The following is a 27,943-nucleotide window of genomic DNA, read 5'->3' as shown; positions in this document are numbered from 1 at the left end:
TTACTGGTTATGAAATACTTCACTCCTATTTCTGCTGCAATGTGTCCCAATTCATAGGCTTCCACCCACACCATTGTTGTTCCTTCCTAGTTCCTGTCGTAATAATAAAAAAAAATATCCTGATTCGTACAATCAACTTAAGTTTTGCATTTGTCGTGCCAAGATCAAAACCTGCCTATAACCTAATTATAAGCTATATTGATTTGTGACAAAGTAACAATATATTCTGTCTTTTCCTTTCAATTTAGTTTTTATCTGATTGGGCTAGTTATAAGCTTTGACAGATCATGATTCTATCGTAAAATCAAACAAATCTCTTTCAAATCTCTCAAATATGACCTAATTTTCAGGTAGTTAGCGATGACTAACATAAAAGGAAAAATGAAAATTATAAAATAACAGAGAGGGAGCAAAATTACTTCAAATTTTCTCCTTCAAAATCTGCTGTAACAGAGCAGCTGATGAAACTTTTTAACAGACTTATATCTAATCTTACCGTAGCTTGTATGTGAAGCCAAAAAGCTATTCAGCTCCATGTTTTTTTATATGCTTTACACAAGCATTTTTCCATTTGAACTTGACATTACAATAGGGACAGCTGAAAGGTTTTTCTTCAGTGTGTCGTCTCATGTGGCGCTTCAGAGTTGAGCTTTGACCAAAGCTACGGCCACAGGTTGAGCAGCTGAAAGGCTTCTCTCCAGTGTGAATCTTAATGTGAACAGCCAGGGAGGATCTTTCTTTGAAAGAGGCTTTACAAACAGAACAGCTAAATTGTCTGTCCTCTCTGTGGAACCGGGTGTGTTTTATCAGAGTAACTTTTGAGGTAAAAGCTTTATTACAGACTGAGCAGCTGTAGGGTTTTTCTGATGTGTGGTGAGACATGTGATTTACCAAACTTTCTTTTCGAACAAACTTTTTCCCACATACTGAGCAGCTGAAAGGTTTGTCTTCAGTGTGTAGTATCATGTGCCGGGGTACACTATCACTCCGCTTGAACTTTTTCCCACAGACTGAGCAGCTGAAAGGTTTTTCCTCAGTGTGACTTTTTGTGTGCTGCTGTACACTAGCTTTTCTTTTAAACTTTTTTCCACAGATGGAGCAGCTAAAAGGTTTTTCTTTTGTGTGACTTCTCATGTGGGAAGTTACAGTTTCCTGGCTTTTGAACTGTTTTCCACAGTCTGAGCAGCTGAAAGGTCTCTCTGTAGTGTGGACTTTCATGTGTCGATTCAGATTCTCCTTGTTCTTGAAACTTCTTCCACAGGTGGAGCAGCTGAAAGGTTTCTCTTCACTATGTGTTCTCATGTGTTGCACAAAACCCCCCTTCCATATGAAAGCTTTGCTACAGATGGAGCAGTTGAAGGGTTTTGTTCCTGTGTGGATTATGTTATGTCTTAACAAATTTCTTCTGTGGCTAAATATTTTACCACATTCTTTGCAGCTGTGTAACACCTCACCTCTCATACATCTTAGATCACCAGTTCTAGTTTCTATGGAGCCCAAACCTGACTGAACTTCACTGCTCTCCTCCCAATTACCATCACTGACATCAGTGTCTGAAGAGTCAATAGCTTCATCTACGTTATTTGATCGTAAAATGTCTTCCTGTCCGGTAGAGAGTCTGTTTTTGTCAGGCTGTTTGTGATGGAGCTTTGAGAGCTGAGGTTTCTCTTCATCATCTTCACTCTTAACAGATACAGGATTGAATATGAACTGCGTGACCTCAGCATTGTGCTCTTCCTCTTTAATCCGTGGGAGTTTTAGGTCCTTCTGGTCCAGGCTGGGCCTCAGGTTCTGCTCCTCAGCAGGAAGCTCCATTTTTATCAGCCTAAGCTGCGGGTTGCCTACAGGAAACACAAACACAGATGGCCTTAGCAATCAATTTCCACTCAAATGTCTTGCAGGATGTAATATTCTTATCACACTTTGAATCCCTTTTCTAGACTGACATTGATTGACAAATTCACATGCTGTTGTGCAAATGGATTATACAACAGATGGAAATCAAGACACACTAAATAAAGGAGTGGTTCTGCAAGTGGGCACCACAGTCCCCTTTTCATTACCTATGCTTTCTGGCTGATGTTTGGGTCACTTTTTAATGTTGGTGATGCGTTCACACTCATGGTAGCATGAGACAAACTCTACAACCCAAAAAAGTGGCTCAGGTATTGCAGATGATCCAGGATGGCACATCAATGAGAGCTGTGTCTGTCAGCATAGTGTGCAGCGGCTGGACGAGCTCCCAGGAGAAAGGCCAGTACACCAGGAGATGTGAAGGAGGCCATAGGAGGGCAACAACCCAGCAGCAGGACCACTACCTCTGCCTTTTTGCAAGGAAAAAGAGGAGGAGCACTGCCAGAACCCTGAACAATTACTTCCAGCGGGCCACAAATGTGCATGTGCACAACCAGTTAGAAACCGACTCCATGAGGGTGGTATGAGGGCCCAACATCAGCAGCAGGACCACAACCTCGGCCTTTTTGCAAGGAGGAACAGGAAGGAGTACTGTCAGAGCCCTGAAAAATTACCTCTAGCAGGCCACAAATATGCATGTGCACAAACGGTTAGAAACGGACTCCATGAGGATAGTATAAGGGCCCAACATCCATAGATGGGGAATGTACTCAGAGCCCAACACCCTGCAGGATACCCTGATACGCAAATTCGCCATTGGTGCCCTGTGATTAAATCAGGTTCACACTGAGCACGTGACAGACGTGACAGGGTCTAGAGACACAGTGGAGAGCATTCTGCTGCCTGCAACAGCCATCAGCATGACCAGTTGGTACTGGGTTAGTAATGGTGTGGGGTATGCTGCCCTCCATTTCTTTGGAGGGCCGCACAGCCCTACATGTGCTCTCCAGAGGTAGTATGTTTGTCATGAGGTACTGAGTTTGTTAGATGCCTTGTGAGACCATATGCTGGTGTGGTTGGCCCTGGGTTCCTCCTAATGCAGGCCAACGCTAGTCCTCCTGTGCATGGAATTTGTAAGCAGTTCCAGCAAGATGAAGGCATTGAAACTATGGACTGGCCCATCGGTTGCCCAGGCCTGAATCTGACTGAGCACATCTGGGACATCATTTCTCGATCAATCCACCATCACATTGCACCACAGACTGTCCAGGAGTTGGTGGATGCTTTAGTCCAGGTCGGGGAGGAAATCGGGAGGAGATCCCTCAGGAGACCATTAGCCACCTTATCAGGAGCATGCCCAGGCATTGTAAGGAAGGTCATAGAGGCTTCCAATATGGAAAGGGAAAAAAAGTTTAAACAAAGTTGCAAGAGATAAGTAGACCCCACCATCATGGGGCGGTCACCCACCGAAACAGTTTAGAACCGATCATAACTATAGATGTTAGTTAAAAAAAAGGCTTTCTAAAAATAGAAAAACCTTTACAGCAACCTGTTATTGAAATTTCACCCAACATAACAGCTCTTTTGGAACATAATAAAGGGGATCAATACAATATTTCTCTGTTCCAACTTTAGTTTCATCAAGGTTACAACTGATACAGGTATCTCTCTGCTTTTCATGACCGATACCAATATAGATTCAGCTAATGAATGAGCCACACTTAGGTCCTGGTAGTATGAAGTGCAAAACTCCGCTTTGGGGCTGCTCAACATGAATAAAAATCGCACCAAATTAAATAGATTTATCGGCTATTTTTAATCGGAAAAATGTAAGTAACAAGCTGATAAAAAATTCAGTAAAATCGGTCAATACTTTATCTGTCCAATAAATACCATGCACCCCTAGCTGTTAGCCTCTTGTTGCTCTAAGCTTGATAATTTGTTTAACTCTCTCAGAATTGCAGCAATCCAAATTCAGCACTCTGCTGACCCTGTTTTGCATTTTTTTCTTCCTTGGTATTTTAGCTGAGTGGTATTCAACAGAATAATTTATTGTAACAGGAATAATTACATTTTAATCCGTTTTAGTATAAAGTAGATGTGTCTGTGCTTTTTTTTTTTTTTTACAAGTGATCTGGCATCTCTTGGTTGGTGATTAATCATTTCTTTTTAGTTAACAACTTGATTGTATAAATACATTTGAGGTTTTGTTACTGATTAATAATTACCATTAGCAGTTATAAATGTTTAAGTGTGTTAAAACAAAACACAGGTTCACAACTGGTTTAATACCCACATTTAATTCTAAATTAAGTTAATAAATGTTAACAAAACTCATTAAAGGCTTGTAGGCACTAGTCACACTTATCTAAAATATCTATTAATTGTGGATATTTTTAAAATAAAAGTCAAAGAAATTCAAATTTTTAAGTTAATCTATATTAACAATAAAATGAACCTAATTGCACAACATTCTTAACTGCTTATGATGTTGAAATTTGGAGCTAAAATTATATTTAAATAACTTGCACAATTTTCTCAAGTCTCACTTTCTCAAATTAAAGTTGGTCTGTTGACTTTTAAGTTCTGCTGTTAAAGAAAAACAAAAAACTTGCTGATGATGATTAGTGTTGCGCCGATGCCATTTTTTGGCCCAGATACCGATACCAGGCTGTGTAGTATAGGCCGATACCGATACCATAATAATGTAAAATAATTACCATCATGGCTTTGTCAAGCTGCTGCCTACCTTTGTGAAGCAGGAGAAAATCTAATACAAAGGGAATCCAGTAGAACTTTTTATTACCTACCAGGAGTGGGTGACAATAGTTGAATAAACTTATGGCTCTCAAAATGGTATCGGTGCCCTATTTGTTGGTACTCGCCGATACCGATACCACCATTTTAGGGCAGTATCGGGGCCCCGTCCGATACTGGTATCAGTATCGGTGCAACACTAATGATGATCATTATTTTACTATTGTTTGTAAATACAGAGTAGAGGAATATAAACTATTGTTGAGGGAAGATAACCAAGATAAATAATCTGTGGAAAAGGAAAATGCACTGACTTCAGTTTATACATCGTCTCAGATGCCTAAATTTTAAATGCCCGTTTGAGTAAGGACTTTTTTCACCGCACGAATCATCACTCAGTCCAAGTTTAAAAGGTTTATAAGGGAAACGCAATAATCAGTGTTTATTTAAAAATATTCTTGTTAGCAAATAGTGTTGCACCGATACCTTTACCAGTATCGGGTAGGCCCAGATACAATGGTGGTATCAGTATCAGCAAGTACCAAAAATAGGGCACCGATACGATTTTGAGAGCCAAAAGTTATTTAACTATTGTCACCCATTCCAGGTCGGCAATAAAAAATTCTACTGGATTCACTTTGTATTAGTCTTTTTCCTGCTTCACAAAGGTAGGCAGCAGCTTGATAAGCCATGATGGCTATTATTTTACATCCAAGTAGTATGCAGTTCTTCATATATATATACACAAACATCAATTTCAAACAGATAGTATCGGTATGATATCTTTATCAGCCAATACTGCACAGCCAGGTATCACGTATTGGGGAAAAAAATGGCATCGGCGCAACACTACAGCAAACGCTGATGCAGCTGAGCAAAAAACTGCTGTCATTAAAGACATCTGCAGAAGTAATGTAACTTACCACCTGGAAACCGGTAGCACACATGCAGACTGGAAGACTAAAATCAACCTGTACCAAAAGGTTTTCTAAGGCCGCATATTTACCTCGCCCTTTTTGATTGAAAACAATTTAAGGGAATCGATCATATTTTCTTACATTAACTAAGGTCCTAAGCAAGAAGCTTTGTACTGCCGTTTCTTCTAAGCTATGGTGGATGTGTATCTGTGATCGCCGCAATAAGTGAATAGTGCTATATGAACAGCGCTGGCTGTTGGGAAGTAACTAGGACCAGGAACATGGAATATTTGAGCAACTCGCTTAGCGGGAAACAGTAGTCTTAGTCTTAGTAGTCCCTGATGAAGAGCGATTGTTTAGCTCCTAAAAGCAATGCTGAACTGTCATAGGTCTGTCAGTATTAGAAATTGAACTTTATCTTCTGTTTACAGCCAGTGTAAAACTGTTACAGGCACTATTGTATGCCTTTTAGTGGAAGGAATTGTGTAAAGTAAATCCCTTTATTGCCCCACAATGGGGAAATTTACTCTATGCATTTAACCCATCCCCTTGGGGAGCAGCGGGCTGCCATGGTGTGGCACCCGGGGAGCAGTGTGGGGTTAAAGGTCTTGCTCAGGGACCCAGGATGTGGGGATCGAACCGGGTACGAAAGTTGTTTTACAAAGACCTTGCATAAAATAACAGAGGCTTCTAAATAAAGCTAAATGATTACGTCTTTCAATTTCAATAATAATCTATATGGAGTGATGTCCTTTCTCCGTTGATTCTTCAATTTTAATTTGTTTTAAGGAATAAGCCTTAATAAACTAAGCAAATGATTTTACTGCAAGATAATATAAAATACACTATTCATATAAAAAACATGTTTATAGAAGAAAAATTGTTTTAATCAAATGACCCCTGACTGCAATAAATCAAAAGGAAGTAACTTCAAAGAATAATAATGGTAACATAGCACTTATTTTGAGAAATTATATTAAGTTTAAATTGGATCAATATGATCACAAAATAGAAATTAGACCATCTTCATTATTTACAAGTTCTGTTTTATTATTATTCAATATAAAGCTAAATCATACAAATGTATTTGGATTCAATATTTTACACACTTCAATTGTAATGAATACTACACATGCAGAGATCAGAGATGAAGTGTTTATTTCAGATGTAAAATACGCTAAATAATGCTCACCAAGAAGAAGACTTTTCTTAAGAATATCCAATAGCAACACAAAACATTTTTAAGAGTTCAGCTCCTTGCAGCTGCCTAAACATCAACACTGGTGTTCATTAATCAGTGACGGCTGAACAGTGTTATTTATTTACCCGTGATGAATGGCTTCTCTTCAATGTCTGCTGCAATTTGTATCTTCACCAAATTGTAGTCCCAATTCATAGGCATCAACCCACACCAATTTTGTGCCTTCCTCGTTCCTTTTATATTTAAGAAAAAAGCAATATTGCTTTGTGAAAAAGAAACAATAATAGTCTGTCATTTCCATTCAATTTAGTTTTGAACTAATTAGACTAGTTATAACATAAGCTATGACAGATCATGACTCTATGGCGAAACCAAACAATTCTAACAATCTCCTGGTTTTATGAATTGGAGTCATATTCCCTCCTTTTAAGGCAGTTAGCTATAACAAACAAAAGTTAAAATAACTTTAAATCAATATTCAATGCGTAATTAAATTTACGAATATGGGGAAGGAGCAAAATCACCAAACCTTTTTTTTTCAAATCTGCTCTAGCAGAGCAGCTAATGAAACTTTTTACAAGACTTATATCTAATCTTACCGTAGCTTGTATGTGAAGCCAATAAGCTATTCAGCTCCATGTTTTTTTATATGCTTTACACAAGCACTTTTCCATTTGAACTTGACATTACAATAGGGACAGCTGAAAGGCTTTTCTTCAGAGTGCCGTCTCATGTGGCGCTTCAGAGATGCGCCCTGACCGAAGCTCCGGCCGCAGGTCGAGCAGCTGTAAGGCTTCTCTCCAGTGTGGATCTTAACGTGAACAGCCAGGGAGGATTTCTTTTTGAAAGATGCTTTGCAGACAGAACAGCTGAACTGTCTGTCCTCTCTGTGGAACCGGGTATGTTTTATCAGAGTTACTTTCAAAGTAAAAGCTTTATTACAGACAGAGCAGCTGTAGGGGTTTTCTGAAGTATGGTGAGACATGTGATTTATCAAACTTTCTTTACGAACAAACTTTTTCCCGCATACCGAACAGCTGTATGGTTTTTCTTCAGTGTGTAGTATCATGTGCCGTGGCATACTCTCTCTCCTTTTAAACTTCTTCCCACAGACTGAGCAGCTAAAAGGTTTCTCCTCAGTGTGACTTTTCATGTGATGAGTTACACCTTCTTTCCTTTTGAACTTCTGATCGCAGATGGAGCAGCTAAAGGGTTTGTCTTCAGTGTGACACACCATGTGCCGATTTAGGTCCTCTTTCCTTTTAGATTTTTGTCCACATATGGAGCAGCTAAAGGGTTTGTCTTCAGTGTGCCGTAACATGTGCCGGGTTACATCTTCTTTCCTCTTAAACGATTGTCCACACACAGAACAGCTGAAAGGTTTGTCTTCGCTATGACATACCATGTGAGAAGTTAAGGTTCCCTTCCTTAAGAACTTTGCTCCACAAATGGAGCAGCAGAAGGTTTTCCCTCTGGTGTGAATTCTCATATGACAACGTACATTTTCCTTTCTTCTAAACTGTTTCCCACAGACAGAGCAACTGAAAGGTTTCTCTTCACTGTGTATTCTCATGTGTTGAGTCAGGTCCCTTTTCCATATGAAAGCTTTGCTACAGGTCGAACAGCTGAAGGGTTTTACTCCTGTGTGGATTCTGCTGTGTCTTAACAAATTTCGTCTGCGATTAAATGTTTTGCCACATTCACTACACCTGAGTAACTGCTCACCTGTTTCGCATCTTGCATCATCTACGGGAAAGGTGTTGATCTGTCCAAAGTCTACAACTGATTGAGGGTCCGTGTTCTCCTCGAAGTTTCCATCACTGACGTCCGTCTCTGAAGAATCTGAGGCTCTGTGCTCATCTGATTCTTCACCCGCAGAGTCTGTGTTCACCTCAGTCTGAGTCTTATGAAGCTCTGAAAGCCGAGGTTTCTCTTCATCATCGTCCATCTTGACAGGAACAGGACTGAATATAAATTCAATGATCTCAGAATCATCCTGTTCCTCTTTGATAACCAGTGGCTTTAAGTCCTCCTGATCCCATTTGGGACATCGATTCTTGACATCTACAGGAAATAGAAACAAAGACCAGATATGAATAGTTATATCGTGACTAAAAAAGCTGTAATGTGTGAGAGATGATATGAGTTAAAATAATACATTTCATTTTACAGCTTCAGAGGGACCTAGTCTCATTCTATTACTTTTTAAAATATTTACAGCAATATCTTCCTCTGGTTGCATTACCACATCCTGCTGCTGTAGTATTTGTTTTTGGTGTGTTATTTTAGTTTTTGCTCAATTTGTTGGTTATAAAAATAACACCTGTTGACTGGAGGTACAATAATGTACATGCGCATAGTTGGTAAACAAGCTGAACCAATGGAGGCGAGCTAGCGTAGAACTCCCAGCAGGGTTAAAATAATGCAAAAAAAAAAGTTTTCAAGCTGGACAAGCCTTAAATAGCACTCAGAATAAGGTGTAAACTTTGTTTTTCCTTTAGGCAGGGCTAAAGCCGCATAGGCCTTTTTGATATCGCTGTGAAGTTGATGGATAGGTAAGAGCTCAGTAGTACTTATCCTACTGATTATATAGCTATACTTGGTCTCTACAGTCTACATACAAATCACGTCATAAATAGATAGACTGACTGATTTAAATAAACAAAGCTGCTAGACACCAGAAGCCTTCTCAAGATAATATTCAAATAAGGTCTCAACAATGCACTTACTGGAAAATGGCCTTTATGCTATTTTATTTGCCTTAATCCAAATGGAAATGTTTTAGCCAATGATGTTTTAATTATTTATTTAATTCAAATATTTCTTAGCTTGATGCTGTGTCACCTGGTTTGTTAGGGATAGGCATTTTCTGTTTCTGTGATGTTGCTCTGGGTAGTTGCTGTAGATTAATTTATTTAATTTATAAAGGTTGGCATCTAACCCTGCCTTGCCTTTGCTTCAACGCATGGCATTGGAGGACTTACCGGCTCCATTAATTAGCTGTGTCTAGATAGTTCCATAATACTGCTGGCAGATGGCGCTCAAGTCTATTTATGTCTGCTCTTTCTGACTAGTGCAGGAATTCTATTTAGGCCCAAAAAGTATTGCCAAAAAAACTATAAGGACAGATACTTGATGTATATCACATTATTTTACCAAGTTTGAATAGTTTTTGTTTAAGCATATGGAGTAATTATGTCTAAGGAATTGCACGGCAAAAACTGATTTAAAATGAGTAAAAAAGTATTAAAATAAGTTTATTCGCCCTCAGTTTGAGTATGTATAAAATATGATATGCCAAGTGAGTGAGTATTTCTGCCCATACAGTAAAATAAGATATAGATTAAATGCAGTTTGTTTTTTTCTTATTTTAAACAAAGGTTCATGTATCCCTTTGGCAAATTATTTTAACTACTCAAATCAAGAAAAAAACATGCACTTAAATTTCATTTTTAGCAGCACCTAAAACTGCCTGTGGTTAATTTTTTTAAGTATTTGTAAGTGTTTCAATACCATTTTATCTTTTTATATAGCAATGTTTTATTTAAATTTTGAAATATTATTCAGCCTTTATTTAAAGCTTTCTGAATTTAGTGGGGGAGGCTGTTTTTGCAAAGTGAAAGCTTTGTTGTGAGGCGTTGCCTCAGGTTGGTCCTCTGTTTCTATAAATTTTCAGGTACTATAAAAATCACAACAAAATACCTGCTAGATGCTCTTAACTTGTTATTTATAAATTATTTTATTTTATCAGCAAGTGATATTGTGACATCATTTCTTTGTAACTTTCTATTAGTATTTGAAGACTTTGTCAGACAAGGTTTTACAACATCTAGGACATTTTGCAGGGTTTTGTGTGTGAAACATTGTGATTGCTAATAAAGTCTAGTTTTATATACCTTTTTCAGGGGATTCTAGGATAATGCAGCTCAAGGTGGCTGCATGTTCCCTCTCCTGCTGCTCTAGGGTGGCCATTTCTATAGCACCAAAAAGGAGGACATTGTGCGGCATATCAATAAATTACTAAGGTGTACATAAGAATCGGGTAAAGTCACATTTATAGCACAATTCTTAGTAGTTTAAAGAGGATGCTTGTGTAGCTGAATAGAACAAAATATTAAAGAAATGTAAAAAAGAATTGGTTCCCAGCATTTGTATTTATTTAATACATCGTGGTGTTTAAAAAGTGACCATTTTTTTAACACAATTAATTTGCGCAGAACTGCTGCAATTGATCATAAAGCAGTTGTTTGGAAAAGAAGCTCGAGAAAGAGCTAGAGAATAGGACGATGCAAACTGCAAAAAGTGGCTGGAAAAGAGGAATTCATGACATGGCTGCAGCCTGTCGAGAGTAAAGATGATTTCACCATGTTCTCTATCTATCTATCCATATCTATCTATCTATCTATCTATCTATCCATATCTATCTATCTATCTATCTATCTATCTATCTATATATATATATATATATATATATATATATATAAACTTGAGTCATGGAACTGTGCTTACAGCTCCTTATTTCATGTAAACTAATAACTTGTGTACATGATACTTGTTGATGGCATTAAAATTATTTCTAATAGCATTAAAAGAGCATTAAATTAGAGTTCCTCATTCCTGTATAAAACCTGTGAACGCTTAATTGAATCTGACATATTAAAAAAATCCCCATCATCATCCAGCAGATGTTCAGTTTCTGCCCAAATATTTTCTTTCTGTTGCCGATTTTTGTAACAGGGATAACTAGGATCATACATAGTTTGTATGAACTCTGTTTATTCTCTGCTTCCAAACTCATCATCTCTTCATCCATTCCTGCAATAAGAATTTTCTTTTAAAGTTGTGAGATTCACTCTAGAATCTCACAACTTCTTCCTAGTCTGTTGAAGCACCAATAGTCTGCATCCAATTATTTAATTAATTGCTCTTAGTTTTTGGGAATATATACAAACTATGCTCTAATTTCTAGATACCGATCTGTTTTTACTATAATTTAATTTGACAAACCGGGTCTTCTCTACATTCTTTTTTCTGTTTGGTGCGATTGCAATAGCGGGTCTTGATCTGCACGGACCGGAGGGGAGCAAAAAATAGCTCAGCTCCGTATTTTGACGGTGAAGGACGGAGAAGACGTACGTGGGCGGTGACGAGCGGAGGATGTGGAACAGCTCTCATTGATTTACATGACAGACAAGTACTCCGTACGTGAGCGGGGCGGAGTGCTGACGGAGTATGTGGAATCTGGGGGTAAAGGAGGACAAATACACGTCCGGCTGGGTGCAGCGCCGGACGCCGGACAGTGCAATGAAAATCCTGACTGTCCGCCCTAAAGCCGGACATCTGGCCACCCTATGCTGCTCGCATGTCCCGCATCTCGGTCTAACATCATCGGATCTGTCGCTTTGAGACATCTGATATGTGGTCGCATTTCACTGCTTAGAGAGTAGCTACGTGGTTGGAGGAGAGACATACAGCAGCACTCAGTGATTATTAACCAGCAGCTACTTCGATCATTAAGTAAAAGTTAGGAGACAGGTTGGTTAAAAAATTAGAGATGCCACCAAGAAATCAGTTCGTTAGACGTACAGAGCTTTTTCAGCTAAAAAAGGCAACAGATTTTAAGTTTAGACAAGTTGGTATTCTACATAAGAAGCTTGAGAAAACTTTATTTCTTCTTCTTGACTAGTTAAAAAAAATCTTGGCTTCTCAGAGGACCATGACTCACAGTTACAGGTTAAGATGTTTTTTTATTGTACAGACAGAATCAGACACCAGAGCTTCTACATATCTGGAAATTTTGTTTCTGGCCACATCATATTAGTACATAGGTTCATAAATCTTTTTAAACAGAGCACTGAGAGAAGTAGGGAGAGCTGCAGATTTAAAGGTGAAACAGATTTACTGGGATATGCAACATGCAATAAAATATATCTTACCAGAAACTCTACTAGAAGAAAATATGCTATGCTATATTTTAAATGCAGCATATCCAATTTTGTTCCGGATGGAATTGAAATTGTACTTCTAGGGATGCATGATATCGATTTTGGCATTGGAATCGGTCTCTCTTAAATCTATAGATATAAATATCAGTGTGTTGTGTTCTTGTGTTCTCAAAAATAGGAAAGCGTTCAACAAATAGATGTTTAAGCTCATTTTTGGAAAATTAGCCTAATAAAAGTCTAACTGTAGGTCCATTAGCCACCACCCGAGTGTCCCCACCAACTTTTATCACAAAGTTACACCCTCGCGGTGATGGTAGCCTGGACACCGGAAGCCCCGTGGCACCCTTACGCTGACCCCGCCTCAGAATATGATCTCACTGTGTTTATCTGTATTTTCATTGCATTGTCCCTTAGAATATTCACCAAAGTTAATTTAAATACAACCATAAAACAATAAAAATACCTCAAATATTTACCAACAGAAAGCAGAAAAAAAGTACCTAATGCACTTTTAACTACTTTATGGTGGTTTACCATAAAACCTCACAAGAAGAAGATCCATTTGGGAAAGGGGAAGGTAAATCAATAATTAAAAAGAAAGAAACAGAATTATGGCAAAAAAAATATGGAATGAAGATGAGAAAGGAAGATTATATAGGGTTAAAAAAAAATAGCTGTTTTTATTTAATTTTAGATTTGTATTTTTCATTGTAGAATGCTAAGTGTTGTGTTTTTTTAGGTAGACAATTTTAAGATCTGTCCAAAAATAGCCTTTTGGCTAATTCTGGTGCATTTGCAGGAATGCTTTTTAATGTACACTGTCCCTGTCAAATAAATTAATTAATTAAGTCAAATTTTAGGGACAGATGGAGATAGGGAGTAAAATGTGGTTATTAATAAAGCATTGTTTTTATTTTTACATAACACAAATTAAAAAATATAACAGATGGAACTATAGAGCTACACACTCATGTACAATAGGTGGCGGTGTTCACTTGTGAGTTGTTTGCAATCCGCCAATCTAACGAAGAAGAAGATCAACATTTCGTAGCACTACCGCCACCTACAGGTATGGAGTTTTGTTCTACTAATACATCCAGAGAAGCAAAAACTAAAAATTAAGTAAGTATACAGGAGCTTACTAACATGGCCATAAGGATGACTTGGTTCATATTTTTCTAATTGAAAGACTGTTTTCTCATATATTCCATCTTAGTGTCCAGGTTTATGCACCAAAAAAAAAAGCAAATAAATTAAACAAATAATTTACTTAATAATGTAATGTGACGCGTGGATATTAAGACGTTTTTTTTTTTTTTTTTTTTTTTTTTTTTTTTAACCAGAGCTGGGAAAAGCAGATTATCACCTTGAAAAGAGGAGCCCATCTGCTGACTCTGTGCTGGTTCTTCCATCTCTGCTGTCTTCCCTCGAACTCAGGGACCTTCTAATGTTTTCACACGTTTAGAGAAGAAAGTTTTCTCTCCTTATACTCCAGCAGATAAACACCACCCGTTTCCATTATGCTCCGTATTTGATTTTCTCTCATCTTCAGTGCCGATTGTTTGCTTAATGCTAACAGAATGAGCTAACAATAATAGCTTCTGCTGCTTCCGGTAGGACTTTAACATCAAAGTTTATATCTTATTATATCCCAAAGAAGTCAAAAACCACGACCATTTTCATAAAGGTTTGCGTGATTCGCTGAAGCTAAAATCAATATAGAAACTTCGCCTAGAGAAAAGTAAAAAAGGTTTTCTTTCCATGGGTTCTGCGGTTGACAGATCGCGTCAGTTAGGGAATAATGGCCTTCAAAATAAAAGCTCCACAATCTTCTTTTTTTTCTATTACGAGAGATCGCAAGCAACTTTAAGGTGCACACCGCCACATACTGTACATGAGTGTGTAGCAACATTAAATCAAATTCTATTTTTTTTATTTTGTATTCTATAGATAAATAAACAATGCTTTCCTTAATTAGTGAATATCCTTTATATTTCATTCATTTCCCAATATTCCTTTAAGACTCCATTGTTTGCATGTCCTTCCAACCATTCTTCTCAATTTTTCCCTTTCATGTTCATACATTTTACATTTCATCAGTACATGTTCTACATTTTCTTTTTCTCCACATGAATATTTTCTAAAACTGCTTTGGAATCAGACCAGCACCTTGTCTGGTTTAACCTCCTCTACCCATTAAGCTTAGTATAACTGCCACCATTTCTGCTATAATCTCATGCCAATCCCACATTCTCAATTAGCACTGGCCGCCCCTAATCAGATTTATTCTGAACAGATAAATACTTTATCCATAATCTTGATTCAATATTAAATTTAAAAAAAGGAGTAGCAGTTTAAAAATCTATTGAAGCTCTCTATGTTTAGATAAATCCCTTTTTATCTGTTTGAGATCAAATAAAAATATGAATAAAAAAGAGAGAAACTTTTTGAATTCCTTAATTTATACAAGCAACGAATTTTAGTATCTTTATTAAGCATGGTATGTATGTGCTCTTCAATTTACTTTTTAATTTTTATAAGAATAATTCATGTAAAACATTGAATTTTATAAAGAGCACTAAGAGCACATAAAAAAAAGGATTTTAACAATCTTTTGGGGAAAAATTGTGTAAATAGAAATAGTAAAAACCAAGAGAAATACAAAAAAACTAAAAGAAATAAAAAAGAATTTTTTTTTTAAGAAAGATTTTCAATACAAAGGGCCATTAGCAGTTAAAGAACCAGCATTTAAAATTATTACATTATTATAAAATATGAAAAAGAGCTGAAGTAAAACAAAAACAATCAAAGATGTCAATATGTTGACAGCTGATTTTTAACACAGGCTTCTGAACAGACTTTATTGTATAACTGCATGGTTTTCCAAACTCATATTTTATAGTTTTTCGGTCTTTTTTAAAGCCATTGCAAGAAACTGATGTTTAGTGCTTGTTTTATACAATAAGCCTTAACTGCCATCTGGTGGTGAGAAAAAGGAACACCAGTTAATACTGACCACAAAAATACTGAATACATGTAAAGAAAATGTTTTATAAGAAAACCTTTATTGTCCTTTAAGGGGGAAACTACTGAATAAAAAAAACTTCACAGAAGTCTAAGTGCTTAAAGTTGTACAGAAGAATGAAGTGAGACCTCTCAAATATGGGGAAAGCATTTTTTGTAGTTGTTAACAGGAAAAAGGGTTATTAGGTATAAATGGAAGGAAAATAGAAAAACAACAGCTATCTAACACAACTATAGAAAAAAAGTACTATAGAATAAAATTATTTAATGACAAATCCCCCCTTAATTTCAATACTAAATCAAATTAAATTTTTTTTTTTCAGAGACTTGAAGGCCTATTTTGTGTTGTTTGATCACATCGAGACTGCATTTGTTCTCATCTGTAAGTTTAGATATCAATTTATGATGATGAAGGTTGGACAGGAAACTATTATCAATAGCACATCCACCCTTGTGAACACTTTATCAGGTGAACATCTAAAACTACCTTCAAAATATTGCCCAGGATTTAAAAAATGTATTAAAAGAAATTAAGGATAATATTTAAATTAGTTTTTTTATATCATGCCAATTCACAACACATGTCATCTCAAGGTACTTTACTGTACAATAGATCATCCAGTCAAATTGATTCAAAGTTTTCTATCTAACGAAAAACCAGATGATTGCATCGACTCATTGACACAAACCAATCTCTCACACTAAGCATGCATGTAGCGACAGTGGAGAGGAAAAGCTCCCTTTAAACAGGAATTTCACAGTGTGATTATAACTAGTTTTAAGGGTGAATCTTACATAAAATAGATAAATCTTTGTTTAAATTCTACTTTGTTGTTTAATACACTACATGAATCTTTTTGCAGTGCACATTATTAATGAGATCAGCTCTAAATGACTATTATTCATAGGAAGTGTAACAAACGAGCAAATGGAAACATCTGTTCCTAGTTTCTAGCAATTTTCTTTGAATGTCAAACACATTTCCGATTTCAATCAAAGGTCCCACTGGAGGGAAGAACATTAGCAATGAGAGCTGGGTTGGTTTTGAGGGCTAAAATTACCACTGTTCAATACATGAATAAGACACAGAAAACAGGATTAACATGTCACTGAAAACACCTCCTGCACATAAATAAACATGTATATACAATCAAATAGTCTGGATGTTTCTATCTTTAAATAGAAAATTTGCGTTAAATCTCAATTTATTTATTAATTGTGTGACAATATGGCCAACAGTTAAAGAGGTCAGAGTGTGGTCTGAAGGCGCCATGGAGAAACTCCAGGACTGTTTTGAATGCTCTGACTGGAAAATTAGCGTTAAATCTCAATTTATTTATTAATTGTGTGACAATATGGCCTGAAATTAAGCAGGAAATTTATTTATTAAAATATTACAGATTTTTTTTTTTTTTTTTTTTTTTTTTTTTTTATACAGTAGAGCCATTGTAGCAAAAGAGAATGCTATTGGTCAGGAGCAGAGAGAAGCCAGGCAGAGTAACTGATTAGATGCTGGAATTTGACCATGATACATCTTTAAATTATGTTATAATGGTGTTTTGCACAAAATGAGGATTTATTCAATTTAACAATAAATATATATTGTTTTAAGACAAAATTAATCAACATTTTCAACATTTACTTATTAGATTTACATTCTGCCACATAAAAATACTAAGCCATGAAGACTCTATACCAGGCTATCTCTGAGCTCCAATCTGCACACAGAGGGTGTTTTCATCATTGCTGGGGATTTTAACCAGGCTAACTTGAAGACTGCTCCCTAATTTTATCAACATGTTGACATTGCAACTCGACATTTTAGACCTGGTTTACTCTAACATCAAAGATGGATTCAGAGCAGCCCCCCGCCCCCACCTCAGTTTATCAGATCGTCTCTCTGTGATGTTAATTCCTGCATATAAGCCCCAGCTGATTAGGGCTAAACCAACAGTTAAAGAGGTCCGAGTGTGGTCTGAGGGCGCCATGGAGAAACTCCAGGACTGTTTTGAATGCTCTGACTGGAAAATTAGCGTTAAATCTCAATTTAACGCTAATTAAAGAACACATAAAACAGTTGGTTTTTGTGTGTTCTGCTAAAGTTTGTTTTCTTTTAAAAGCTGCGCCACAGATGGAGCAGTTGAACGGCCTTTTCTCTGAATGGATTTTCATGTGATCCATCAAGGTTATTTTTAAAGTAAAGGTTTTGCTTCAGACAGAGCAGCTGTATGGTTTTTGATAGATGTGATGAGTCATGTGATAGGTTAGGCTGTCCTTCATGCCGAACTGTTGCCCACAAACAGAGCAGTGTGAGGGTTTCTTTTCAGTGTGGTGTCTCATGTGTCACTTCACGCTTTCTCTACGGCTAAACTTTTTTCCACAAATACAGCAGGAGAAGGGTTGTTCTTCAGTATGACTCCTCATATGAGAAGTAACATGCATCTTCCTTCACAACCGCTGACCACTTTACGTATTGATGTGCTGCACCAACACATGCTTTTAAGAAAAAGATGCGTTACAGACGGTGCTGCTAAAAGGCTTCTCTCCTGTGTGGACTCTGATGTGCCTCAAGAGATCAGACTTTTGGTTAAATAATTTACCACATTCAGTGCAGCTATGTACTGTAGCTTCTTAACCGACTCATATTTCAGACCTGTAACAGAAAATGTGGTATTAAGTTCAAGTCCAATCCTGCTTTTGCTCCATATTTCCCCTCCAAGTTTCCATCACTGACATCCGTTTCTGAGAAACACATTTTTTTTGTTTTCCTCAGGCCAACTATTATGATCCAGTTTGAGGATTCTTTTTTACGGAAGCTGAGAGCGGCCGTGTCCCTCCCATACTTTTCTACAGTGGTTTTCCCAAGAACACGAGTTAATTAACAAAAGTTGTTTTTTCGTGATAACAAGATGGTTAGTGTGTGTTAAAACTGATTACATCCTTCAATACCACAACAGCGGGAGAGGTTTTATAAGTATAAGTCATGGCAGTCTTCTGTAAATCGGTCGCTAGTTTCTGCTTTCCAGACATCGAGTTTCTGACTGTTAACTGCAGGCAGTTCTATCTGCCCAGAGAGTTCAGTGTTGTTAGCAATACGGCTGTTTATGTGCCTCCCAGTGCAAACACTAAAGAGGCCAAGAAGACTCTATACCAGGCTATCTCTGAGCTCCAATCTGCACACAGAGGGTGTTTTCATCATTGCTGGGGATTTTAACCAGGCTAACTTGAAGACTGGTCTTTTGGCCATATTTTTCATACATAAATGTCGATTTCAATAAATGACCCCATCTTTCAATATTTTTATGAGTGAGATACTTTTATTAAAATAAGGACTAACCCATTGTAAAAACCCTAGAGCCCAATAAATGATGCAATATATTGAGAATTTACTTTAAAATTCAAGAGTCCTTCTGTGTTTTGTTTTTCTTCTTTTCATTTTATTTAATTATTTTGTTCTACGATCTGATAGTTTTGTTTTCTAATTGTATATAGGTTCTCTATATGATTCTATTTGTTATATTATACATATTCTACTCTTAAGATATTCAATTTACAATTTTGTATAATTGCTTTGATATGCCTTGTTATGCTTTGATTCTTCTTCTTCAAAAAAAGAAATTTTGCATGACCTGCCAGCGTTACATGCTTTTATTTTGGAGGGAATCAGGAAGTGCTTCGTATCAACGGAAGTGATTCCCTTGAGCTAAACAATCGTCCTGTTTTCCGGTAGTTTCTATGGATATAGCAGTCAGATGCAGAGATATCGAGGTTAGCCTTTAAGCAGCCAGGGCACGCAGTTTGCGGAATCTGAGAGGCGAACTGATATGGGAGCAGGTTGTGTTTTTATGCAACGGTTGCTCTGAAGTTGCAGTTAAAATGTCTGAATCTCGGAGTTTTTCAGCGCTGGAGAATTTGAGCCCAAAATCCTCTGATCAGTCAGTCAGAACCAACGGTAACCATGTTTTCCTTATTGAAACCCACCTTCAGGTTATTTAGTTACCTAATATGGAAGATTATGAGATACAACTGTATATATATATTATTTATTTCGAAAGAAAAATTAAACATTGCTTTCTAATCCAAATGTTTTGTTTGGGAATTGCAATCTGGTTACATGAAAGACATCAGGGTTGAAATTTCAACCCTCGATATTATTCAACTACAGTTGAAGAGACAAAATAAAGCATAAAAAGTGTGTACAAACATAACACCTTATTATAAGGTCTAGTTTACAACATACTATCAAAATAATGTATTAATTAAAATGGACTTTCTGGGATTTAAAGAAAAGCAGAACAGAACATGATGAATATTGAAATAATATACAAAATTTCCATGGATTAAAAACTGCAACAACAAAAAAAAAAACGAGGGCCATGTAATAAACTTTACTATACTTCACTATAGGGGCAGCTTCATGCACAGGGTGGGAGTTTATTAGGGATGTTACTTATTTTATTTTTGTAAACAGTGCAGAACCAACAGCCTGATATATTGGTATCCCTGCATCTCGAACCTTTTGTATTTTTCACATTAGAATCAACAACTTCATTTTATTTTCTATGAACTTTACACAGCAACAACAGAAAGTTATCAAGAAGAGTTGGAAGTACCATTACAAACAAAATAAATATCTAGCAAGTGTACCTCTGTTAAAGTCTAGAACCAATTGTTAGTATAACCATTTTTTACCCTGTTCTTTTTGCATAATAGTTTTAACGTAGATCTCTGCTGTTAAAATGCTATAGTTGGAAATTGCCTCTAGGATGTTTTTTTTTTTTTTTTTTTTTTTTTATAATGATTCCGTAAAAATTAAAAAAATATCCACTGGACTTGGTTTCCAAGATTTGAAGACGTTTCGCCACCTCTCCAGGAAGCTTTCTCAATTATAATGATTGGATTGTCTATGACCCAGGCACGTCCCACCAGGGGGAGGCCCAGGACACGCTGGAGAGACTATGGCCCCGTCCACACGAAGTCAAAACGAACACGAACCGCTGATATTTTCCAAAACGTTTGCCATAAAGACGGAGACGTAAAATAAATGTGAGCGTCCACACGAATGCATGAAAACGCTGCAAAATGTATGCCAGGCCTGTAAGTGGCGCTGTGGTGCCAAAGCAAAAATAAGCGACGAAATGTTGGGCATGCGCACTAATATTTATACATGGTTGCCCTGCGGGTCCATTTTCGTGGTTCAGTCAAATTCAGGTGCTGAACTATGTCGTCGATATTGCTCTGTTCTTCCTGGAGATATTCCAGAAGAAGAAGATTCTGTTGTAAGCTCGACAGCAGGGTGAGTAGCATTAGCAGCAACGGCGCCATTGTTTTTGTGATACTGTGTCGCGCATGCGTGTTTAGAGGCGACGCTATGACGCATGCGTGTAAAAAAAAATATGCGGTTAGAGCGTAAAGATGGAAACGCGAAAACGGCATTTCAGAATCTTCCCACTCTGAAGGCTGAATAAAAAAAAGATCGTTTACAGACCCCCGAAACGCCGGCTTCGTGTGGATGAGAGGCTGGTTTGGTGAGAAATTTGTGCGTTTAGGCCAGGGTTCGTCTTCGTGTGGACGGGCCTATGTTTCTCGGCTGGCCTGGGAACGCCTTGGGGTTCCTCCAGAGGGGCTAGAAGAAGTGGCTGGGGAGAGGGAAGTCTGGGCCTCCCTTCTTAGGCTGCTGCCTAAACATCTAGGCCAAAAAGTCTGGTTTGGTTTTTTCTCTGACCAGAGCATTTCCTCCCACGTTTCTTTTTTTGTTTGTTTTTCTTTTTGCCACTTATCCTAAAAGCCCAGATTTGAAGTAGGAGTTATCAACTATGTGCTGAATTATTGTTTTTTAAATCTTAAAGTTTTTAAAATAATAATTTCAAATCACAGTGTTAACACTTCTTTCATCTACTCTCCTGATGAGAGTGAAATGATGAATAATTAGACAAGGATTGAACTACATGTTTACCAAGAGTTGCTAGAATTGGATAAGTTAGTTAATGTTGTTTCTCTATTTAGAAATGAAGCAGCTTTTATAATCAGTGTTTTATTTCCTGCAGATGTCCACCAACTTTTGGTGATCAAAGAGGAGCTTGAAGCTGAGGAGCAGATTTGGAGTCTTAACCTGAAACAGGAGGACCAGAAGCCTCCTCAGATTAAAGAGGAACAGGAGGAGGCTGAGATTATAGAGTTCACATCCTTCAAGATTGAAGATGAAGATGAACAAGAACAACCTCGACCTTCGAGGCTTCATCACATCCAGACTGAAGAGAATAAAGACTCTTTGGAACCAAAACCTGTTGAATGTTTCGAATCACACCATGAAGAAGAAAGTTCAGTTACTTCAGAGACGGACGTCAGCGAAGGAAACTGGGGGGAGAGCGGCGAACCACAACCGGCTTTAAAATCAGGTGATCCAATCTGTGACGTCGAGCATAAACTGCACACCTGCAGTGATTGCGGCAAAGCATTCAGCCGGCGGGAACGTCTGTTGAGACACAGAAAAGTCCACACAGGAGGCAGACCTTTCAGCTGCTCCTTCTGCGATGCGACTTTTAAAAGAAAGTATACTTTAGAGCAACACCTTAGAACCCACACAGGAGAGAAACCTTTCAGTTGCTCCATCTGCGGTCAAAGCTACCGACACAGCGTGAGTTTAACCCGCCACATGAGAGGCCACACTGGAGAGAAACCGTACGCATGCTCTTTTTGCCAGGCCACCTTTAGATGGAAGAACACTTTTCTGGAGCACACTAGGATCCACACAGGGGAGAAACCCTTCATCTGCCCCATCTGTAACGGGTCGTTTACATGGAAAAACTCTTTTATGGAACACATGAGAATCCACACAGGAGAAAGACCCTTCAGCTGCACTATGTGTGACGCTACCTTTAAAAGGAAATTTACTTTAAAGCAGCACATGAGAACCCACACAGGTGAAAAACCCTTCATCTGCTCCATCTGCGGCCAGAGCTACCGACAGAACGCGTGTCTGAACCGTCACATGAGGACTCACACAGGAACCAAACCTTACTCCTGCTTTGTCTGCAACCTTACTTTTAAATGGAAGAACACTCTAATTGAGCACCAGAGAATTCACACGGGAGAAAAACCTTTCAGCTGCTCCGATTGTTCTGCAATATTTAGAAGGAAGCAGGATTTTGTAAGTCACAGCAAGGTTCACAGCGGAGAAAAGGCCTTCAGCTGCTCAGTTTGTGGTGAAGGCTTCACTAAAAGCAAATATTTAAACTCTCACATGAGAATGCATGAAGGACAGGAACCTGTCTGAAAGACTATATATCCAGTCGGAAAAACAAACTAAAGGACAATATTAACTGTGTCTAAAGGAGCAGATGAGACTGTTTGAAAAAACTCAGAAGAATAGTTATCATGTTTTTTAAAGAATAAAACCCCCTTGATAAGGAAAATTGAATGGATATAACTAAAAAAAAAAAAAGTTCACTGATAATTAGATATGTTTTTTCTATTATCTAAATGTAGATCAGAGTTTTTCAAGGGCTGTGTACACACAGATTCGAAGAAGAGGTCAGTCGAACTATTATGTTATTGTAATTCTAAGCTGTGCCAGTGTGGGGCGCTGTAAGGTTGCCACAGAGCTATTGATCAATAGAACCTGTTAATTCATCAATAAAATAAAACCTTCTGATCAAAATCTGAGTTCGCCGTAATTGGTGCTTGTTTAGGGAGAAGCCGGACCCTTGTGGGCTGCATGGGAAAACACGTCTGGTTAGACAGATAGAGGTTTCTAACGCAGTAGCTATGGGAGGCGGGGTTAAAGGTTCCCCATCTGACAGCAGGTTTCAAATGATCCGATTCTGCCGCTTTGTCTGAACAGGAATCCCTTTCTGATTCTGAGGTTTGTCAAATAGACCCACCTTAACTGTTTTCGTAGACGGAGCCAAAGGTTTTGCGTCCTCCACGCCATCGTACACCACGCCACTACATTCACGCACATTCTGTGACAAACAGCAGGTTCCAGTCTTGCTTATTGTGAAGCTAGTTTTATCTAACTGCTTCCCACTAATTTCACTAATTTAACTCTTTTTATTCCATTTGCAGATATAGACAGGTAAAGAATCTTATAAAACATTTAGAACATTTTTATTTCTCAATGAAGGGCTCATAAGCAGCTCTATGTAACTGCAGGTGTTCAGGCTCACTGTTTGATTACCTGGAAAACCAGTCATCTGATTCACAAAGAAAGGTTAGAAACTTTATAAACTAACTCCAGCTCTGAACATCTTTTTTATCTGAGACCTCAAATGGCTATTTTACTTTTTTCATAATTTTTTAAAAGATTATTTCTTTTAGGAACTAGAGGTTGTTATGTTTTTATTTCTATTCTCTTTTGCTGCATTTTTAGGTTTTCCCCTTTGATTACACACATCTCTATGTTGTCTTGGAAGTAAACTTTGCAAAAATTGTTTCACAAGGAGCTTTAGGAACAGAAATATTGACCTGTCAGCTAAACGTCTTCTTTTCATATTAATTGATGAGGCCAGTTTTATTTTCATAGACATCCATAATTTGTTATAATATAGCTCATAAATCCTTGTTAATTCAGTTGGTAAACAATAGCTGTGTTTTTATATTTCATCTTGATTAGCTGCCATGTCTTTTTTTTTTCCACACACATTATTTATTTGGGCAGTGAATTAGTATTGTGTTTAGACTACAACTCAAATTCATTTAAATCATAATGAAGTGTTGACTTGGTCAGCTTTTTTCTCTTTTCTTATAAATATTCTTTGATATTCTTTATCTGCTATTGCTAATGATGTTATGTTGGGTTGCCATGTTAAATCATGTTATCTGCATTCCATTGAGGAGGACTTATATGCTCGTGCTTTTGCTTGACCCAACTTGTCTTTGTTTAAAATGATGACAGCATCTTAATTTGAATTAATTAAGGAAACATTCAACATCAGATTGAATTCTCCTCAGATAGAGATTTAATCCTGTTATTCACAATAAGACAATTAGTTGGGGGAAAATAGTGTTTGTATATAAAGCTGAACTCAGGGGAAACACTGGAGGTGATAAGAGTGAAAGCAGTGACCCCTTGTGGCAACATTAAGACACTGCAGTGAGGTTGAAGTTTGTTTTTATTTTTGCAGCTGTGGTGTTTTAGACCCAAAGGATATTTTAACTATGATTTAAAGAGTGACTCCTGTTTATTCTGTTGTTTTGGTTAAAGTCTAGACCCTTCTGATACATTTTTTTTTCAAAAGTATGGATACTTCTTATCTTTTTTTTTTTCCCCAACTTTTATTGTATTACACTCTCACAAGTACAGAGCAATGAAAATTCACTCTCTGCCTTTAACCTATGCCCTTTGGGGAGAAGTGGGCTTCCATTGTGCAGCTCCCAGGGAGCATTGTGGCGTTAAGGGTCTTGCTCGGGGACCCAGAGTGGCAGTCTGTGGGAGTGGGGCTTGAACTCGGAACCACTGGATTCCAAGCGCAGTGCCCTAACCACTACTGTAGGTCTCCACATCTTCTTGATATGTTCTCATGTGTCTATGAAGGTCTTTTCCATGTGTCTTTTCCATGTCCACAGCAGCATGAAAAACAAAGGAAGTTGGCGGACATGTTGGGGGTAATGTTGAGGAGAATCTATGATCTGGATAGAATAGAGGATAATCTACTAATCTAAATCTACAAAAATGTGGCTGCCAGCCGTAACAGACATTATGTATCTAAAGAATCCAATATGGAATGCTATAAATATAATAAAACACAATAAAAATATTGACTCAAACAGATGCAAGGCACTCTTTAATTAATTAGCTTTTTTTATATTTCAAATGAAATTTGACAACATGCACAATTTTTTTTTTTTTTTTTTTTTTTGCTTTTTAATGTAGAAAATCAAAAAATACGTTGAAGTTTGTGGTTTTGACTTAGGAAAATATGTTTTTCTTTAAATGGTCTAGGGGTAAGAAAACACGTATTGAATCTATGATGTATTAGCCTGCTCCTTATAGTTCAACCAGCGGTCTAGGTGTCGGATCCAGTAATTACTACATCTTATCTCTGAGGACTGGAAGCTGGAAGCTAAATGCCATCCTGTTTCTGATTCCGGTTGATAAAGCTTCGCCTGTCTGAACAACGTATTAAAGGTTCTCTTCATCAGACCAGGCTCACTATGATTGGACGGTTCAGGTAATGGAAGCACAGCGGGAGGTGAGCATTTCCTGAAAATGATGACATTTATACAGGTTCCTCCCACTATAATTAGAAATTTGCAAATCATTTACGTTTCTGAGCTGGGCATCATTTTATGTCAGATGAAAATGATTAAAAAATAGCTTTTCAAACATGCAGCCATAGTTAGACACTTTCTACACAATTGTTAATCCAACCAATGAAGCAAATATTATTTTATCTTATAGACACTTAATTAATTTCTCAATTTTTCCCCTCAATTGTTTTTTAACAGGATTGATCAGATATTTATGTTCCAGAATTTTCATCCTTTGATTCCAGCTGTGACTGAAGAACAGCTTCAACATCTGTTCTTCACCACATTCTTTTCACTTCCTGTGGGAAGTATTCCAAATGGCCTTTTGCTGTTAAACTGTCTAAACAACATAACTTTAGACAAAGCAAAATATGACATTTAATTCTCTTAAAACACAATGAAACATATGTATTAAAAAAAAAGATTTTAGTATTTTTTATCCAGGCTGTCCTCTTGAGGAAATGATTATAAGATATGAAAAAGAATTTCAGGCATACATGTTCTCACTGTCCTTTATACTGACTACATCCCATATCGTTTCTTTCATTCATCATGGAAAATACAACATGATGTATGGCATACATGATAACATAGCTATGGTGGCCCTGAAGTGCAAACCACATCAACAAATCTTAAAAAAAAACAAAACAAAAAAAACACAACATATTCAGAGACAAAGTTTTCAGCCACAATGACATTAACCTAATAAAAGAGGTAGATATTAGTGGGAAAATTAGACCTCACTGATTGGACAATGGCACCGTTTGGCTCTAAACCAGAAGTAATGAGCAAGCATAAGCAGAATCACCTCCGATTTAAAATCTAAACTTGCAAAAGACTTCATGATTTCACACCAGTGGCATTGACATCTCTTCTTATTTTGAGAAATTGTCATGAGAGATGTTGTTAGACGTGATGTAGGATAAGCTGGACTCTCTCCAGTTTGCTTATAAGGCAAACAGGTGAAGTGGACCCACTCTGGGCCTTTTGATTTACCCTTTTTTTCAGCTTTTAATTGCATCCAAACATATGTTTTGGCACCTAAGTTAAAGAACTTTTTCAATATTGATAGAGGTTTTTGGACGTTTTTGAACAGAGATGTGAAAACGAGTCAGAGTGAACGTTGTTTTATCTGAGCCTCTCTTTTATCCTAATAGGTCTCCCCAGGGCTGTGTCTTCTCACGCCTTTTATTAGCGTTATAATCTAATGACTGTCAGAGTCATCAACAACTACACTGTTAAATTTGGGATATTTCTTTTATTGTGTACTTCTTAGCAGATAAATCTCTAAACAGGCCTCTGTTGTCAATTACTTTTCAAAATAGAGTGGATAATCAGTTTGATATATTAACATGAATTAGTTTAGACTTTGATCCCTCCAATGGTGATCAATGACCAAACAGTGTTCGATGGTACGGTACAAATACCTGGGAGTAGCTATTGAAAAGAAACTGAGTTTTAAGTAGCATATGCACTTTTGTTGTAAGCTTCATAATTGTAAGGTCTATTTTGTTTTCATGATGTTTAATATTTTTTTTTTATATTGAATCCGTTCTTACTTTTGCTTTTATTTGTTGGCTCTGGTCAGTTTCCTTCAAAAATCAGAATTGTCTTTCTACTATGTCTATGTTTTTGTTCTGTTTTAATAATAATAATAATAATTAATAATAATAATTTAACTTTATTGTTCTCATATTTGAGACATTTACCTCTGCATTTAACCCGTCTCCTTGGGGATATGTGGGCTGCCACTGTGCGCCACCTGGGGGAGCAATTGAGGTTAAGGGTCTTGCTCAGGATCCAATAGTAGAGGCAGTGGCATATCTCTTAATGACATGAATGACCTTAATTTCCTTTATTTAACCAGGTAAACCCCTTTGAGATCTGGATCTCATTTTTAAGGGGGACCTGGGCAGAGATCTGCAATACACTGCAACCTGGTTACAAAAATAAAACCAATTAAAGCTACAGTGTGTAATAATTACAGGGATATA

The 27,943-nt window shown here is 37.2% G+C and overlaps 2 protein-coding genes across 6 annotated transcripts; one reads left to right on the top strand and one right to left on the bottom strand.

The window, feature by feature from the left end:
* Nucleotides 1-438: 438 nt before the first annotated feature.
* On the bottom strand, nt 439-14,421 carry LOC119794585 (zinc finger protein OZF-like). 5 transcript variants are annotated; one of them, XM_038302193.1, is made up of 4 exons: nt 14,041-14,416; nt 8,455-8,793; nt 6,855-6,962; nt 439-1,841 (listed from the first exon to the last, which is right to left on the bottom strand). In XM_038302193.1, exons 1-4 carry the CDS (start codon nt 14,084-14,086, stop codon nt 523-525), a joined length of 1,812 nt encoding a protein of 603 aa, XP_038158121.1. In that variant the 5' UTR covers nt 14,087-14,416; the 3' UTR covers nt 439-522. The 5 variants fall into 5 exon arrangements, with proteins under 5 accessions (XP_038158121.1, XP_038158122.1, XP_038158125.1 ...); XM_038302194.1 differs by lacking the exon at nt 6,855-6,962 and having other exon boundaries at nt 14,041-14,413; XM_038302197.1 differs by lacking the exons at nt 8,455-8,793; nt 14,041-14,416 and adding an exon at nt 7,329-7,515.
* A 4,980-nt stretch (nt 14,422-19,401) lies between these two features.
* Nucleotides 19,402-23,129, top strand: LOC119794562 (zinc finger protein 501-like). Its single transcript, XM_038302158.1, has 2 exons — nt 19,402-19,650; nt 21,746-23,129. Exons 1-2 carry the CDS (start codon nt 19,575-19,577, stop codon nt 22,972-22,974), a joined length of 1,305 nt encoding a protein of 434 aa, XP_038158086.1. The 5' UTR covers nt 19,402-19,574; the 3' UTR covers nt 22,975-23,129.
* Nucleotides 23,130-27,943: the final 4,814 nt, after the last annotated feature.

This window comes from Cyprinodon tularosa, unplaced genomic scaffold, assembly GCF_016077235.1.
Source record: "Cyprinodon tularosa strain WSP-4 unplaced genomic scaffold, ASM1607723v1 ctg483, whole genome shotgun sequence".
Taxonomy (NCBI): Eukaryota; Metazoa; Chordata; class Actinopteri; order Cyprinodontiformes; family Cyprinodontidae; genus Cyprinodon; species Cyprinodon tularosa.
The sequence above is the reverse complement of the archived record's forward strand: the minus strand, read 5'-3'. Positions and strand labels throughout refer to the sequence as shown.